At 45.5% G+C, this 17,181-nt stretch overlaps 1 protein-coding gene across 1 annotated transcript in view; it reads left to right on the top strand.

Annotated features, from left to right (window-relative positions):
• The window catches only part of ACVR2B (activin A receptor type 2B), a 146,909-nt gene that overhangs the window by 102,429 nt on the left and 27,299 nt on the right, over window positions 1-17,181 (top strand). The window contains exon 2 of the mRNA XM_019508102.1: window positions 13,889-14,096. Coding sequence (XP_019363647.1) covers window positions 13,889-14,096 — 208 coding nt within the window. The remainder of the gene's footprint in view (window positions 1-13,888; window positions 14,097-17,181) is intronic.

Below are 17,181 nucleotides of genomic sequence, written 5' to 3'. Positions count from 1 at the left end.
CAGTCCCCTCCCGAGGCCTCTGTATAGTTCGGTGGGTTTCAGCCACTAGGGCAGGTGGAATTTTAATTCCCTGGGATTGTATTTCTGCTCCAACACATTTAGATTTCAAAGTGGAATCCATACACAGCTGCTGGCTGGTGCATGAAATCAAGGTGAAAGCTAATATGGAGATTTCATTTTTTTTTTTTCACTCTTTGCATAATAGCTTTTCAGCCTCCTTTTAGAAATGTCTTCAGAGAACCATTGCAGTTATTCAGCGTTTTTCCATGCCTTTCATTATTGTAGTAGAAACAATCGCTGGAAGTTGCATGATGGTATTGGATTGTGCTACATTCCTTCCTCAGGTCATTTGATTGTAGTGTTTTTTGTTTTTTTTTCCTTCAGTAGACCCAAAGGAGAAAGGTACATTTCTGTAAACATGAGACAGGCTCTAAAAGTGCAGTTGCCACTTGGGAGAAAACTCCATTGTAGAAGGGGCTTTCAGAATCGCTCGTAGGGGATTTACCGTTAGGAACATGAAGACGGGAGAAATTGACTTCTTATTTGACTGATAATTTGCTTCTCGTCCTCTGAAGAATTTCAGGAATGTCTTGACTTCCTTTTGGAGGGCTTAAGGCCACTGTGTGATTGCAAAGGTTAGAGAGTTGCTTTTCTTCCTGCCTTTCTCTTCTCTTCTTTCACATGAGTTCAGCCTCTGCTTTCTTTGACTGGAGCTGATTAACTCTTGAAATGCCAGCAAATGCTGGGGAAGATGCTTGTTTTCTTGCGTCGTTGTAGCGAAACGACAGTCCTCCAAAGGCTAAAGGACAGTGGAACAGATGTCGTCTGAATCGGTGGATGCTTTCAGAGGTCCTTCAGTGGACAGAACTGAGAAATGTGTTATGGAGGAAATGCATATGCACATTTGCTTTTTATCCATCTAAAAACAAGAATAAATTTAAGAAAGGCATTCAGTCTCCTGGAGCTTTTATTTCCTAGTGTGATCCCTGAAATATCCTCTGTTGAACTAAGATTCAGAGGTGCTAGGGCACTGATGGTCAGCCACTTGATGAAAATGTTGCTTGAAGTCTGATTGATAGCCAACCCCAACCCCCCCCCAGTCTCCTACTTAACACTTCCGGCCATGAAGGACATTTTGCCTCCAGTATTGGGAGGGTTTTATTTAAATGCTTTAATTAGCCCACTAAGTGTCAGTGGCATGGAGTCCACAAAGGTTGCCTTTTGTGGCCGTTCAAGGCATCGGGGAAACTGGTGAAAGCCAGAATTCACCCCGTGGTATGACTTGCTGCCTTCTGGAGAGAGGCACTGAGCAAGATTGCTTGCAATCTCTGCTTCTAAATGCAGGGAGCACAGGGAAGGAAGCTAAGAATAAAACCAATGCAAAGAGAGAGTGAGCTGCATGGCTGAACCCAGTTGGGTCAAAACCATATTGACTTTCCTGACTAGGGCAGAGAAGAACTGGCCACATTTGGTGATGCTGTCAGGTACTGAAAAGTATATGGTGATGGGGAAATCAGTCTAGTTTTAGCTGGAGAAGAACCAGGTTTTTGGAAAAATAGGATCCCAGCGAGTTTGAAGGAAAACCTGCAGATGCCAGGTGGTGTTAGTAACTTCTTCAAACAGGGGGAACGTGCTGAAGCTGCTTGGGGCTTGTCCAGAAGCTGGTGAGGGACAGCCCCCCAGAAAGCTGTGAAGGCTTTTCAGACCATGAACTTTATAAACATGAGCTTTACAAGGATGTGGTGCAAGGAAGAAGGGGGAGTGTGGAGAGGCTAAATCCTAAAAAGGCAGGTGTCAAACTGAAACCCCAGTGCAGTTTCTGCAGGGGCGTAGCAGCTGGAATCCATCCGGGCCCCTGGAGCAGGTGGCTAGGTCGGATCCTGTGTGCTCTCGCTGGCCGGCGTAGGTGCTGCGGGGAGGCGAGCTCTGCTTTCCCGTCCTGCATAGCCCCTCAGTGGGCAGCTCTCCGCAGCGCAGGGCGGAAGTGGTGAAGGACGCTGTCAACACCCACAATTAGCTTCACCCTATGTGGTTCGGAAAGGGGAGACGCTAAATGCAAAGTCCGGTGCTCCACAGAAGCAGAATCTACTTGAGCGAGCACGCGCCTTCGTTTTTTCATCTGCAGCCTCTTTGCTTGCGGCAGTTCTTTGCTTTTCCTGAGCAGCTGCTGCTGCCACTTTGATTTTTCTGGGTGGACCAAAGTGAGCCCCCTAGAACGAGACTGGTGAATTGGTTTCATCTTGAGACTTGACCCAAGGTTTGAGCTTTGACACTGGAAGAGAGGGGCCCAACTAAATTTCTTCTTCCCTGTCCCGGAAGGAGACTTGAGCAACTGCAAGAGTAGTAGGAAAGACTTGGGGAAATCATCTCCCAACCAGAGAGAATCTCTTTGATTACCCGGCATAAATCAGCACAGCTCTTGCCGTGTTTCCTGCTTAACCAGGTAACCTGCCAGCAGAGCCACGGAGCTCCTTGATGGTGGTCTTGCCATCCGCTTCTTGGGGCGGGGAGGGGAGAAAGACTCGGACCCTTTCCAGCGTGTTTTGGATTTGGATGTACAGCGGACTTTAAAACTGTTTTATATGATCTACCCTGGCAGCTGAGAGACGTTGTACCATTTGATTCCTTTTCTTGTTCCAGCCTGCCAAGAAAACTGCCAAACTCTTAAGCGTTGATTATTCAAGTGGAAGAGGGTGACAAGGAGACAGACAAACATTATTTAGTTCTTGGGGGCACACTTTTCTGATGTCTGACCTTTTGGACTTCAACATCTTCTTGTCCATTTACATGCATTACAGTTTTTTTTCCAATTACCAGTGAATTAAATTTGGAATTGTGGTATTTGGAAATGTCAAGCAGAATCAATAGAAAAGCACTTGGGGCCCAATTGTAGTAGACTCAGCACATTTTAAAACATATTTGAAATGTCCCTGCTGATAAATCTCAGAGGACCGATTGTGGCTTGTGTAGTGAGGTGCTGCTGTTTGGAAACTGAAGCTTTCTGGCTCGGGTGGTTCACCAGGGATGGATTATTTCTACCTTGTGTCACAGACACACATGGCATGTTAAATACATGAGACTAGTCTCTGTCTGACAGTCAGGAAAGAGGAGGTCTCTATGAAGGCATTCATAGATTTCATAGACGTTAGGGCTGGATGGGACCTCGCAAGATCATCGGGTCCAGCCCCCTGCCCCAGGGGCAGGAAGTCAGCTGGGGTCAAATCACCCCAGCAAGATCAGCATCCAAGCGTAAAGATCAGTGGTCTCCAATGTGGGGTGCGTGCACAAGTCGATTCACTGGGGTGCGAGAAGAAAATATTAGAACTTATATTTATAGTTAGATTTATATAAATATACATATATTGGGGTGCATGCTCAAAATTTTTTTACTGATGGGGTGCATGAATATAAATATACATATATTGGGGGTGCATGCTCAAAATTTTTTTACTGGCAGGGGTATGCGATCAAAATAGTTTGGAGACCACTGGTAAAGATAACCGGAGTAGGTGCTTGCACCACTTCTGGGGGGAGTCTATTCCACACTCTGGAGACTTGGACAGTAAAGAAGTTTTCCTTATGTCCAGTCTGAAACGGTCTTCCAGCTGTTCCTACTGCTGGGAACAACGGTGGCATAGGAAGAACTGTGGGGAGAAGGTCTTATGGCTGGGAAGAGCACAGACAGGTTTTCATGCCCGTTTAACCTGGCATGCTCTTCCAGTAGTTGCTGCCTATCCCGTTTCCTTTGTTGCAGATTTCTTCCCCAGGCAGAGCCTGGCGGATTTGATGAAGTTCAGCCTTCAATAAAGGATGTGCGCACTGTTTTGCTTGTTTTTCTTCGCGGCCTTATGGGACCTCACAAAGAAGGAGAGGAAACAATTAAGTGGCAGGTTTTCTTTCGCTACCATTGTAAGCGCTTTGGGGCAGGAACCATCTGTGTTTGGACACTGGCATAGCACGATGTTGCAGTGGTACATGCCTCGGGGCTCCTAGATGCTACCTCAATGCCGTCTTCTTGCTGGTACTGTTACATAAACAGGCATTTCAGATTTAAGCAAATATCCCTCCTTCCCCCCTTTTTGGTTTTTTAATTTAGTGGGGCTGCATGATCACTTGCTATCTATAACATAGGCTTGTTTGATAGCTGGCAGGCTAGAAAAAAACGTCCTCGGTAGGAATCATTTGTGGAGCAAGGCAATTTTTTGGTTTAGTGGTGCAAAGAAGCTGACAAGATACGCCTCCTAATGAGCTGGGTTAATGGAGGAAGGGTTGGCAGTTGCCTCTCAAACTTGTGGCAAAGGTCTGAGAGAGCATACAGGATGTTAATAAACTGGGAGATAACACATCAGTAACTTGTGTAGGAAACCAGCATTCTTCATATACCGTGCCCAATGCGTTCCTCCCTCACCGCAGGGTATGCAGGGGAGTGCTGTGTTCTTGTGTCTTGTTAGGATGTATCATTTGCTAACCTTTCGGGCTGTTTTCTCCCTTTAGATGCAGCATGGAGTATATGCGTAAGTATACGTGTAATTTTTGAGTCCTTTTTTTTTTTTGTGTGTGTGTGACTACTAATCCAGTTTGAGCTCTCACTGTCCAAATGGTCTCATTTGTGACCCAAAGTGCATTTAAACATGAACTGTAGAAGCAACAAGGCATTAAATGGTTTTGATCGATCTCTCTTGGTGGCTTTATTAAAGAACGACGGCGTCCTTTGAGGGGAGACGTCACATGTACAGCCAGCTATGTGCAGATAAAATGCTGATTACATTTTGGATTTATCCTGTAAGTGGTGTTATGCAAAATGAGAATTTTCTAATGAGTGACTGAAATACAAAACTGCGGCGCGTTCAAGTGGAAAGCTCACTGGTACCAGAAACTGAGGGACTTCTGGCACTGTTTTCATACTGGTGCATGGTATTGGTGCCGGTAACCTACCTAAACTGGCTTGGAGCAGATTTTGCCTAGACCAGAGAGCAGCAATGTGGGTGGGAACCACAGGCCGGATCCTGCCCACCGAGCCCTTGGTTCTGGCCTGCAGACAGGGGCTGCAACAGTGTTAAGTGGCAGCGCTTTCCCCTTCGTGCTGTTGCTGGGTCCTAGCCCTTGTCTGCCCGCTCTGACTTAAACTGGGTCAGTCTAGCCCAGGGCCTTTAAAGACTGCCACTCACTGGCCTAGACAAAGAAATGAGTTGCTAAACCCTTTCCTGAGTGATTAGCCTCCCTGGCATTTTTTGTGCACGTGCAGTATTTCAGTAAACCAAGTAACGCTTGCATTTCACTTAGCTGTCTTCTATGAACAAGAAATACCTACCTGGTCCTATATATTGGCATATATAGTCCTTCCCAGATTGGGCTTTTTTTTTAAATAATCTTCCTAGATTTATTTTATGAAAGAAACAAACCTTATTCGATTTAAAATAACAGGGAAATTATTCAGAAGAATTAAAATCTTTATTGCATCCTTTCCCCAAGTTGGTAATAACGTCTCTTAAAACATTTTCCCTATATTTTAAGGAACGCATTTTACTAGCAATTGGGGGAAGGAACGTAATAAAGATCTAATTCTTTTGAATAATTTCCTTGTTATCTTTAATTGACTTGGGCCCAAGAAAAAAAATAGGGGGAAGGTATCACTACGCAGATGTATGTGAAGCTGTGAAGCCTGAGTCATGGTGCAAATACAGAGGCCCTTGGTTGTCATCCCAGGTGAGCAGAGAGGATGTATTTCTTAATATTAAGTTCCTTTTTTAATTTTAAAAGAAAATGACTTAAAGCCTCTTGTCCTTTTGAGACCAGCTGTCAATGGCATCATTGTGGGTTACCATGGCAATATATGTTGAGATAATATATTAACAGCCATTGATTGACTAAAAAAAACTTCAGCGCTTTCATCTTGGGATATGCCGAGTCTATTGACAGAAAACAGACCTCAAACTAATCTTCCTTCTGTGCCTCATTGCATTGCTGGTGTTCCCTGTGCTATAATAAACTCCAGTTTTGCAGAAATGCTCTTGTTTGTGGCTTAACAAAAGCAACAACTCTGAGATGGCCCCTGGTTGCCAAACTAGCCAGGTTGCCAGTCTTCTCCTGCTTGATTTCTTATTGGAGCTAGCCGATCTGCTTGATCATCTACCAGCCAAGGGAAACTCTCAGGCTCAAGCCAGCAAGCTGAAATTGGGTTTTGTTCCGTGCAAATGTGAATGCATATTTTTGGAGCATGTGTCATTCAAAGGCCTTTTCAACATGTTTGGAAAAAGCGTGGGATTCCTTCAATCCACACGCATGCCATTAAGTGCTTGACCTAAAATGTCATCACTAGGTTGATGCTTTGCTTAAATGCATATTTCTGCATGCTATTTAGGTGAAATGGAAATGAAGTCACTCTACCAAGGGAATAAGCCATGCTGAAGCACTTTCTGAATGTGGGTTCATCCAAGGCCCTTTAGAGATCAAAGGCTGCTCTGTTCATGATTTTTAATTTAAATCTGTTGTCGTACCACACCTTTGGCATGAGATGGGTAGCGTGCAACTTTGAAAGTTGGCTTTCTTTAAGACAGCTCTTGGTTTTCTGGACAAATACAGAAAAGCCATTTTTACAACTGACCTTTGCTATGATTTGAGGTATTGCTCAAGCCAAACCACCTATGCAGACATTTTTCTGGCCCCTCTGCGTTTCTGTGGTATCTCATCTCTTTTCCTTGATGGCTTCCTCATCTGTGGTAGATCTCTGATAAGATGCAGAGAGCCTGACTTTCATACTTAGAGATGCAAAAATGTGCACACGTGCAATAGCCCTCCAAATTAGAGGGTGCATTCAATATTTGCTACCTTAGACTCTGAAATAGCCATACTGGCACTTAACTGGTTTTCAAATAAGTTTTGTTCTCAGTTGCATGCCCAAAGCCTTGCAGTTTTGAAATTCGTACCAAAGTTTTGGTAAACTGCCCATTTATGCAGCATCAAAATATGCTTTTTAAAAATGTTTCTTAGGTACAACTTCCCACTGTGTTTACAAAAGGGGAGGGGAAAATAAAGAGCCAAGTGTATTAACAGTGTGTCATCCTGGGAGAGTACTCTTCACCTATCTACCAGTCTAGACCCTGGTAAAAGACCCTGGCCGCCAGTCTAGACCCTGTGCTATGGTATTGGTTATTGGCTGTGTTTGAGAATTACTGGGGACTGCCACAACCTCAGCGATGCTTCTGCCACTGCAAATTAGAGGGCTTGCAGTTTAGTCCCACGTCATCATCAGTATCCCGGTTTTGAGCTGAAGACAGTTCGAGAGATGAGGTAGCGAGCTCTGAGGAAGGGAGAGGTCTTTCAAAATAGCATTGAGGGTCAACCAACTTCTGTCTTCATGCACCGCTTGGTTAGGGGCTGTGCACCTCACTCAAGCCCATGAGCAGAGAGATCATTAGTCTCGGTAGTCTGAAGTCAAGCAGAAGGCAGGGCAGAGTTTCATTTTTCAAGACTAACAGGCTGATGCCTACGAAAGCATATGCCACCCTGAACCAGTTGGTCTCTGAGGTGCCACCCTGCCCTGCTTTCTGCCATTCAATCAAGATGCGATTTGGAATAAAAAATGGCTCCAAGTGGGTTAGGACTGTGAAGTTTCCCCATGAGGGTCTGATTTTGAGTCAGTACCACTAAATTTCCAGAGTTGGATGTCCTGCCTCCCTGAATGTCCATGAGTTTTTGGGGCCCTCTGGCTTTGATCTTAGGTGGTAGGCAAGCTGCTTTCCCCCCCTTTGTTAGGATAGCCTTAGCCTGAAGAGGTCTCATTTTCCGAATCACTTCAGTCATGGAGTGATGCCCAGTAATTTTAGAAGTAGACTTCTGCAAGTGTCGTTGTTTTTAAATCTTTGTTTTCAAACAGGGGCTTGGGCGCTCCTTAAATAACAAACAGCGAGTCCTCGGCATTTATCTGAGGTGGTTTCCCCTAAGCTCCCAGCTCCGTCCTGCAAACCGCTGTCCTGGGAATCTGTTATCTGCACGCGTTGGCACACGCTGACCCTTCTGCTGGGTGATTTGAGTCATCTGGTCTGCTACACTGCTCTGATCGGGATACATTGCTAGTTATGCCTAATGCTTGCTTGAACTCGAGAGAACTCTTATAAGCTGAGGTCTCTCTAAGAGCCGCAGTCTAGAGGCAACGGCTTATGAAGTTTCGCCTGCGTTTAAGCGCCTCTTGTGCATAAAATGAGCATGCGCAGGATATATTGCAGAGCTCTGTAGTTTAAAACCAAATTTATGGTCCAGGCTGCTTGCCTACATGTTGTGATGTGTCCCGGAGGGCCTGACGTAGCATGGCTACTTCTAACATGTTTTCTGGCTCGGTGAGAGACTGGGGTAATATGGGGACCAGGTAGCACAGTAAATGAAGACCTAGTCCAGCAAAACACTTAAGCATGCCTAAAGTTACACGTGTGATAAATCTCAATGAAGTGAAAGGGGCTTTGGCACATACTTACAGGTGCCTAAGTGCTTTAACTCTGGGCCTTCAGGTGACTGGTGTTTCTGTTTCTAGGCAATGGTTAGAAGAGAACAGGGATTAGGAGCTTTCCTGCTTACATCCCACGGTTAGAGTTTGAGCTTGGTTAATCCCTCCTTTGGAGGGCAGAGTTAGGGATGGAGAGGGGTTTTGTGTTCATACTGACATACATTGGAAGCGCTAAGTATTTTCCTGTCTACACCTGGTTTGGTACAATTCCTTCAGTTTTTATTGCAGCTTCAAAAAAGAGTAAAGGAAGGGCAGGGTGACACCGTCAACTAACTCAGTCATGAGTAGGCTGTAACTCGTGCCTGTGAATAAGTTCGTCTTACAAGTTGCCACTGTGCCCTGCCTTCTGCATAACTTCAAACTAACACAGCTAACCACCTCTCTGATAGAAAGCAAAGTGATAGGATCATAGATTTGGGTTGGTAGGAACCTCAGGAGGTCCAACCCCTGCTCAAAGCAGGATCAGCCCCAACTAGATCATCCCAGCCAAGGCTTTGTCGAGCCAGGTCTTAAAAACCTCCAAGGATGGAGATTGCACCACCTGTCTGGGTAACCTGTTCCAGTGTTTTACTGCCCTCCTAGCGAGACAGTTTTTGCCTAATATTTAAACTAAACTTCCCTTGCTGCAACTTGAGCCTGTTGCTCCTTGTTGTGTCACCTGTCACCACTGAGAACAGTCCAGCGCCGTCCTCTTTGGAGCAACCCTTCAGGTATTTGAAGGCTGCTGTTGAATCCCCTCTGTCTTCTCTTCTCCAGACTAAATAAGCCCAGCTCCCTCAGCCTCTCCTCATCAGTCATGTCCTCTAGCTCCTGAACCATCAGTCATGTCCTCCAGCTCCTCTGGACTCTCTCCAATTTGTCCGCATCCTTTCTGTAGTGGGAGCTCAAAAGTGAACACAGTTCTCCAGATGTGGCCTCCCCAGTGCTGAACAGAGGGAAGAATCACTGCCCTGCATCTGTTGGCAGCACTCCTACCAATGCAGCCCCGGATGCTGTTGGCCTTCTTGGCAACAAGGCCACACTGCTGGCTCATATTGAGCTTATTGTCTACAGTCACCCCCAGGTCCTTTTCTGCAGAGCTGCAGTTTAGCCCGTCAGCCCCCAGCCTGTACTGGTGCATGGGATTGCTCTGTCCTAAGTGCAGGACTTTTCCCTTGTCCTTCCTGAGTTGAGTATTTCTGGAATACCACGCTCTTTTAGCAGCTTTCACTGCTGCGGTTTCAAAGTTCCCGCCAAACATGAAGTCCAGGAGCGATAACTAGCTGTATTAGTCTGAAGTCAGGCAGAAGGCAGGGTAGATTTGCACCTCGTAGGCTAACTCAGGGGTTCATACAGTTTCTTAAACTTTCTTAAGCAGCAGCTTACTTTGTCAGGTGCTATAAAGACACTGAAGTCTTGTGGCATCCATGGAGGAGGCAAATATTTATCCTTGTTCCACAAAGGGAGAAGGTGAGATGGGGAGAGGCAAAATGACTTGCTCCTTGTCTTTCAGGATGCACGTGCCAGAACTGGGAATGGGGTCTAGGTTGCTCTCTACCTTCAAGGGACACAGTCGGTCTTTTTAAGTATGCTCCCCCGACTCTGACTAAACAGTTATTTTAATAAGGGAAATGCAAACCTCCCTGTGTTTTGTTGCAAACAGCTCCAGCAACTTCTCAGAATAATGTGTGAGCTTCCCTTGATGTGCTGCAAACCCAGGCACACCCATGCGATCCCCAGACCTGTGCGCCTTCCTGCTGAGACTGTCTTGGGGACAAAGAAAAGGGCTCCTTGCAGATGGAGAAAGTCGGCAGAACTGAATGCCTGTTGAGCTGATCCAAGAGCTTGTTGCTATGAGTGCAACTTTTTGAAGTGTCTTTGTAAGACAGCTGCTCTTCAAGGCTGTTTGGGGAAAACAAAAAACTGTCTTTTTTTTCCAATCTGCTGAAACCTGTGGTGCAGGTAAGGCGGCAGAGGCTTTGAGGCCCGTTTTGCCATTTGGCAGGCTTAAATTTGCTTTTTGAAGGCAAAGTCACGTTTTGAATTTTAAACTTGCTTCAGAAAAGACACGTGTCTGAGAAGTGGGACTCCCTGGACAGAGCGCATGATGTCTTCTGCTCAAGTGTCTGCTGCTTTCTGGTCCCAGATCTAATATGGTTATAATGGCTACTTCAGCACTTTTAATCTGTTCTCTGGAAAGCATTGCATGAGCATTAAGTCTCGCGGCGCCCTGATGAGTTCTGTTACGACTCCCGGGTCTAATCATGTTGCCCAGCGCTATGGGAGGAGTTGTCTGAGCTACAATTAGAATTTGGGGTTTCTGCCCTTGCCCATGGCTGTCTAGGCTGTGGGTGGCTGTCCTGTTAAAGGTGTCACAAGTGGCATGGGCAGTTTCTGTGTGAGGCACGTGGCAGATGAGGAGAGAGGCATCCCAGTAGCAGATAGCAGAGCAGCAGTTCAGGTAGGGAGCACAGGAAAGAGAGCAGAAAGCAGAGTGGCATATTGGGCAAAGGAAAGGGATTGGAGTGGCACATGGGGGTGTGTGTGACTGTTTTGCAGCGTGCCTGCCAAAAGCGTTGGCCCTAACTGCCCTCGGCCAAGCTGATTTCTAGGAGATTTTGTCTGGGAAAGAAGAAAACTCATTTGCTTTACAGCAGGGGTGGCCAACCCAAGGCACAGGTACCACAAGTGACGTGGGCAGCTTCTGTGTCTGGCACGTGGGAGGGAGCAGATAGGGCAGGAAGGGGAAAGCAGTGGAGTAGGACTGTCAGGGAGCAGAAACCAGAGTGGCAGATCAGACTCGGGGAAGGGGATTGGAGTGGCATTTGGGACAGTGTGGGACCCCACTGCTGGTCCCCACTGCTGTGAAAATTTACTGTAAAGTTAAGGTATATCCTGTTTTGCTTCTGGGCTGAATAAGATGGTGCAGGATTGTTGATTCCTTTGATTTGGAGAATTACAAGTTTTTTCAGAGAATTCCTACTTTCTGGAGAAGACCAGAAGGGGGTGTTGAATACTGTTATCTGCTGCCTAAGACAGCAGATAATGCAAGCCGTACTGTGCATTACAGTAAGGCTAAGATGCTGATTTACTGCTGGGGAAAAAGGGCATCTCTGTCATTCTCTGAACACAAGACAATACCTGCTGATTGTTTTTAACTAAGCATTTAACAGAAATACCTAATTTGCTATAACAAATTATCATGCAAGTATCAACAGGCCAACAGCAGAGCATTAATGAGGAGCAGCAATACTGACACGGCTCCAGTGTCTGGGGTTATTTGTGGGTTGTTTTATTATAGTAAGCAACTTGTCAGAGGACAACTTGGATGGAGATTTGCAAGTGCTGATAAAACCTGCGGGTGGTATTAAAATGCAGCTCCTGGATGTGTTTTGAATATAATTTTCAGTTTCAAGGCTGGGCTTTCCGGCACTTTTTTCTCTTCCCCCTGCCTCTCCCTTTAAATCGTCTCCTGCGATACAGGTTAAGCATCCTTCCTGAGCAAGGGATGCTAGAGACTTGAATTCCTCTTAAAATGTAGAGATCTTTCTGGGCTGATGTATCAGGAAACCTGCCCATAGCAGGCAACAAGTGTCAAGTAAGAACGCAGACCAGGACAAGCATTTGGCACCTTTCTGAAAATGTGGTTTGCCCTGTTGCGTCCTTGCAGTTAAACCTTGTACAGCATGGGGTCAGTTAGAGGCATAGACAGTGCTTTGATAGCATCTTGAATGCTGACCCACCTCCAGATGCTCAACAAAAGTACACCCGCCCATTGAAATGAAGGTGAATCCAACTGCCCTGCAATGGCTAGGAGAGGAAAGTGAAGAAGAAGGAAAAAGACTGGCCCAGTGGGATGAGGATGCTCAGTGGGACTGGGGAAACCTGGCTTCAGGTCCCTGCAGTCACAGACTTCTTTTTTGACCAAGGGCAAGTCTTTTAGTTTCTCTGTGTCTCAGTTCATCATCTGCAAAATAGGAATAATAATACTTTATCTCACTAGGGAGTTGGCACCATAAATTCAGATACATGCATTCTGAAATGCACATGTACTATGGCAATGTGGGCAAAGTGCCTTAACCCCAATAGCATCTTTAGCGTTTAGGCTAGTTTTAAAGTAGGCAGAACATACAGCAGCGTGTTCAGTCACCAGAAGCTCAGTTTTACATTGTGCCAACAAGTTGGCAGTTCTAGTAACAAAATGCTCCTTTCTGCTGAGTAGGGGTTTCAATTCTGTGTGTATTCCTGAAACGGCAGTGCCTCTTACTGCGATACTTAGATTTTTCTGGGAAGGAGCCCATCAAAATAACAACCAGGCTTGACCTGATTTTAGTTAAGATGACCCAAGATGGCCTGACTGCAGCTTAAGAGAAAAACGCTGTTTTGAAAACCTGAACTGTCATTTTTGGTTCCCTTGTTGTATTTATAGTTCATCTCAGCTGCAGTTTAGAAGTGACCTGCTATTTGTGGCTCAGTGGTAGCATTTCCGGGGTTTCTGTATAGACTTGATCTGTATTCTGGCATTTAACTTCTGCTTCCCCTTTGTGATGCTGGTCCTTTAAATGTGCCGGTACAGGATACTTCTATAGTAAGAGTCAGATTTCTGAGCACTTGGAGGTATGCACCATCTAATGTTCAACTTCTTCCCCCCCCCCAACCGGTTCCCTTGTAAGGGTGTTTTGGGGCAGTGCAGCTATTTTTGCCAGAAACTCTTCATGTTGAATCTCTGCTACTTTGATGCAAGCAGCAGGTTGCAGTGGTTCCTGGCAGCTTATTTATCTCGCCATGATTACCATGCAGGTCTTATTATTGCCATTAGTCAAGTTAATAAGGGGTGGGGGAGAATCTCCTTGGGTGAGGTTCACTCCCGTGCAAAGACCCAGCAAGAAGCTATGAGCACCATATTAGCCCTCAACATGTTGAGCGTGTGGAAATGCATATTCATTTATTACACTGTGGCTTAAATCTCACGCATCGTAAGTCATGTCTTCTATGTTTCTCTGTCAAAGCTAGGGCTTCCTCATGGAGCTCAGCAGGGCCCCGTTGGTCAGTGGACCCTCACGTTTCCCCTTGGGGCAGGCTTGTGGTTAAGGCACTGAACTGTGACATGAGATCTCTGTTTAGTTGTTGGCGTACCAGCTTCCAGGGTGGCTTTGGATCTCTGTGCTTCAGGTCCCCACGAAGCAATGAGAATAATGTTGCCTTGCCTCCAGAAAGGGTCGAAGGTACATTTCATTAGAAGAGCTGCTCAGGCATTACGGCAAGGTGTATCATTTGAGAGCCGATAAACACGTACCCCAAATAACTCGCCATTAACTGGAGTTCCACAGCAACCACCTAGAAATGTCTGCTCGGGTATTTATGGTTGGTTTGGTGTTGATCGCATTTTGGATTTGAATCTCGTTCCAGGGCCAGGACATGGAGAGGCAGAAACCAGAGAGTGCATCTACTACAATGCCAACTGGGAGCTGGAGAAGACTAATCAGAGTGGCGTGGAGCGCTGTGAAGGGGAAAAGGACAAGCGCCTTCATTGCTACGCTTCCTGGAGGAACAATTCGGGCTCCATTGAGTTGGTGAAGAAGGGTTGTTGGTTAGATGACTTCAACTGCTATGACAGGTATAGCCACAACGGAGAAGTTCCACGTGAGAAGCTTTCCACGTTGCAGCGGACAGAACATAACCGGTCCAATTCAACCGGGCCTCACTGATCTCCTTTAATTACTCGTGTAATTTGGCATCTATCAAAATTCACAGGAAACCCCTTTTGCTTTTAGTATAGAAGTCATAAAAGGCATGTTTAGGTCTTCTTTTTCCTGATAAAGTTTCAATGGTCCTGGCAGGCTCTGAAAAATTTGTCCTGTACCATCGAGCAGAAAGCAGTATGTTCTTCCAAGAGCACTTGGCTCTGCTGAGGAAAACTTGGACTCATGTGAAGCTGTCTAGAAAAACACAGCTCTCTGGGGGTGTTAGACATTGAGATGTTCCTGTGTTATTGGCAGGTTTTTTTTTTTTCCCCTGTCCTTTGACCCTACCAGCTGGGGTGGCTGTTGAGTGGGGAGACATCATTTAAGAGACTCTGGGTTGAGGGGCAAATGGGCCGTGAAAATACTGGTGGTAGAAGGCTCTGGTTGCATTACAGGTCTCATTGTAGGAAAATGTAGTCTTGTCTCCTTATCTGCGGTGTTATGCTGCTTGCTAAGGCTGTGGACAAGTGGATAGAGAAGCTAAGCCACATGCAGAAACTGGAGTGCTAGGGCAACTACACACAAATGAGGAAGCCACGCATGTGAAAGTGTGCGAAGGGAGGTGGAGGGGAGTGTTCATAGAGAAGTGAATGCTGAAGTTACAGAGGAAATGCAGGCTCACATGGCTCTTCCTGTAGCTTGGAGGCTACTTGGCTCAGGTTCCCTATCAGGAAAGGTGGTTTGAGCCTTTTGGAAAGACTTGAACTTCATTCTAACCCTACCCCAGGCACAATTCAGTCCAATAAACTGCTCCTTTGTCGTGTTTTTTCTCCTGAGGCCTAATGAGTCCCTGTGGCTGATTTTACAAAGGTCAGAGGTACCTGAACAGGGTTCACTTAAACTTTTGGTTGCTCTAGCGTGAGACCATCCAGCAGTAATTCTTGCAATCCGTTCAGCACTGGCGAGGCCTCGCCTGGAGTACTGTGTCCAGTTTTTGGCTCAACACTTCAACATGGATGTGAACGAACTGGAAAGAGCCCAGTGCAGAGCAACAAAAATGATTAGGGGCCTGGGAGGCAAGACTTATGAGGAAAGGCTGAAAGAACCAGGATTGTTTAGCCTGGAAAAGAGAAGAGTGGGGGGTGGGGATTTGATAACAGTCTTCAGATACCTGAAGGGCAATTATCAAGCGGACGAAGATGGGCTTTTATCTGTGGCTGTAGGGGACAGGACTAGGAGCAATAGCCTCAAGCTGCAGCAGGGGAAATTTAGGATGGAAATTAAAAGGAACTTTCTGGCTAGGAGGGTGGTCAATCACTGCAACAGGCAATGTAGAAAAATTGTGCAAGCTCCATCCTTGGACATTTTCAAGAGTAGGTTAGACAGACTCTTGGCTGGGATGGATTAGTCAGGGATGACTCTCTGATCAGGGGGTTGGACTGGATGACCTTGTCAGGTCCTTTCCAGCTCCAAGATCCATTCATGTGCCCATGACCTGAAGTAAAACAAGCCACATGCAAAGTTTCTCTTGGTTTCACCGTCTGTAGGGACGGTGTTCCATCATCTCTGGGCCCCAAATCTTAGTTTTGTCTTAAAAACCCTAAATGTAATGTGAGATAGTAGAATTACCCCTCCTTCTGCTCCATTTCTTTAACCTACTGTGTGCCAAGTCTATAGCCTCAATAAATCCTCCTCTTCCCTTAACTATCTGCAGGAAGGTTACTTGCCCAGTACACCATTCCCCTTGTTGGTCGAGTCAAACGCTAGATACATACAAACGTGATTGATTTATTTTGAAGGAATAAAACCTATCCTTGCTTGCCCTGTAGTCATTTTTAATGCTGATCCTCATAAGAATTGAAATGTTTCACTACAGTTTTCCTGCATTTAAACAGAAGTGTTTAATGTAAACAGACTGTCTCTTCTGATATCTACTCCCAAATGGAGCAGCACTTTGATAATGGCACGCTGTAATGCAATGCCCCCATGCTGTTAACACAGTGTCTCTCTGAACCTTTTTGAACATCTTTGTCTCGTCTCTCTGAACTTTTGAACATCTTTATACCATGCTATGTTAAAGGAGAAGAAAATGTCAGAATGGCTCACCCCTTCTCATCACCCAAAGACAGGGATGAGAGTGGTTACAACCCTTTTTGGGGTTGCACCTTAAGTTCCATCACTTGAGGTTAAAGTAATAGCTCAGGATTGGGAAGGTGCAACCACCCCATCTAGTTTTGTGGGCCAAACTAGTAACATGCCAACAAACAAACACCACCAAGACAAGAACAACATTTTTTCATGTTAATAGGACTGTAGTTTTAATTACCTGGACTGAGTTTAATTAAACACTTCTCATGTTCATTTTTGATCTTGATGAGGTCCTCCGTGATGTCATCTCATGGTTTTTATAGTTCTGTCCTTGGAAAGATGATAAAACATTAACAAAATGGAAGGAGTGCACCTATGAACCATGGGTGGCTTCATTGATACTGTCCTGGTCTTTCCTGCCTTTTGAGTTTAGTATGCTCAAGCAGAATGCCAAGCTCCCAAGCACCATCTTGTTGGGCTGCAGTTGTATTGCTACCTGCCAAAAGGGCAGCACATAATTATTCTGTCACTTTAAAGTAGACGGCATTCGACATTATATACCACATTGCACCTTGTAGCAGAAGGTGGCTTGCTGTTTCAGTGACACCAAGGTCAGAAGAGGTAGACTTGCAGTTCTTGGAGTAATTCTATCTGTCCTTTATCTTACAAATCTTTAGTCTTATGTTTTCTTTACTGTGTTCAAACACTTGAGTACCTGAACCCTTGTACTTATGTCTTGAAGTTAGCTTCATTACATGATCACACAACAAATATGCAGTAGCATGGCATGTCCATTAGGGCTGTTAAGGGGTATAGTCGAAAAATCAGCTGTATGCAGTTTTGAGATTTACATGGCTTCAATGGAGGGGTGGTATTGAAAGTCACACCTCTTCAACATGCACACTCACAGCTGGAGGAAAAAATGTTATT

This window comes from Gavialis gangeticus, unplaced genomic scaffold, assembly GCF_001723915.1.
Source record: "Gavialis gangeticus isolate Ggan-Ray unplaced genomic scaffold, GavGan_comp1, whole genome shotgun sequence".
NCBI lineage: Eukaryota > Metazoa > Chordata > Crocodylia > Gavialidae > Gavialis > Gavialis gangeticus.
Note: the sequence above shows the minus strand (reverse complement) of the source record. Positions and strands in the feature narration are given on the sequence as shown.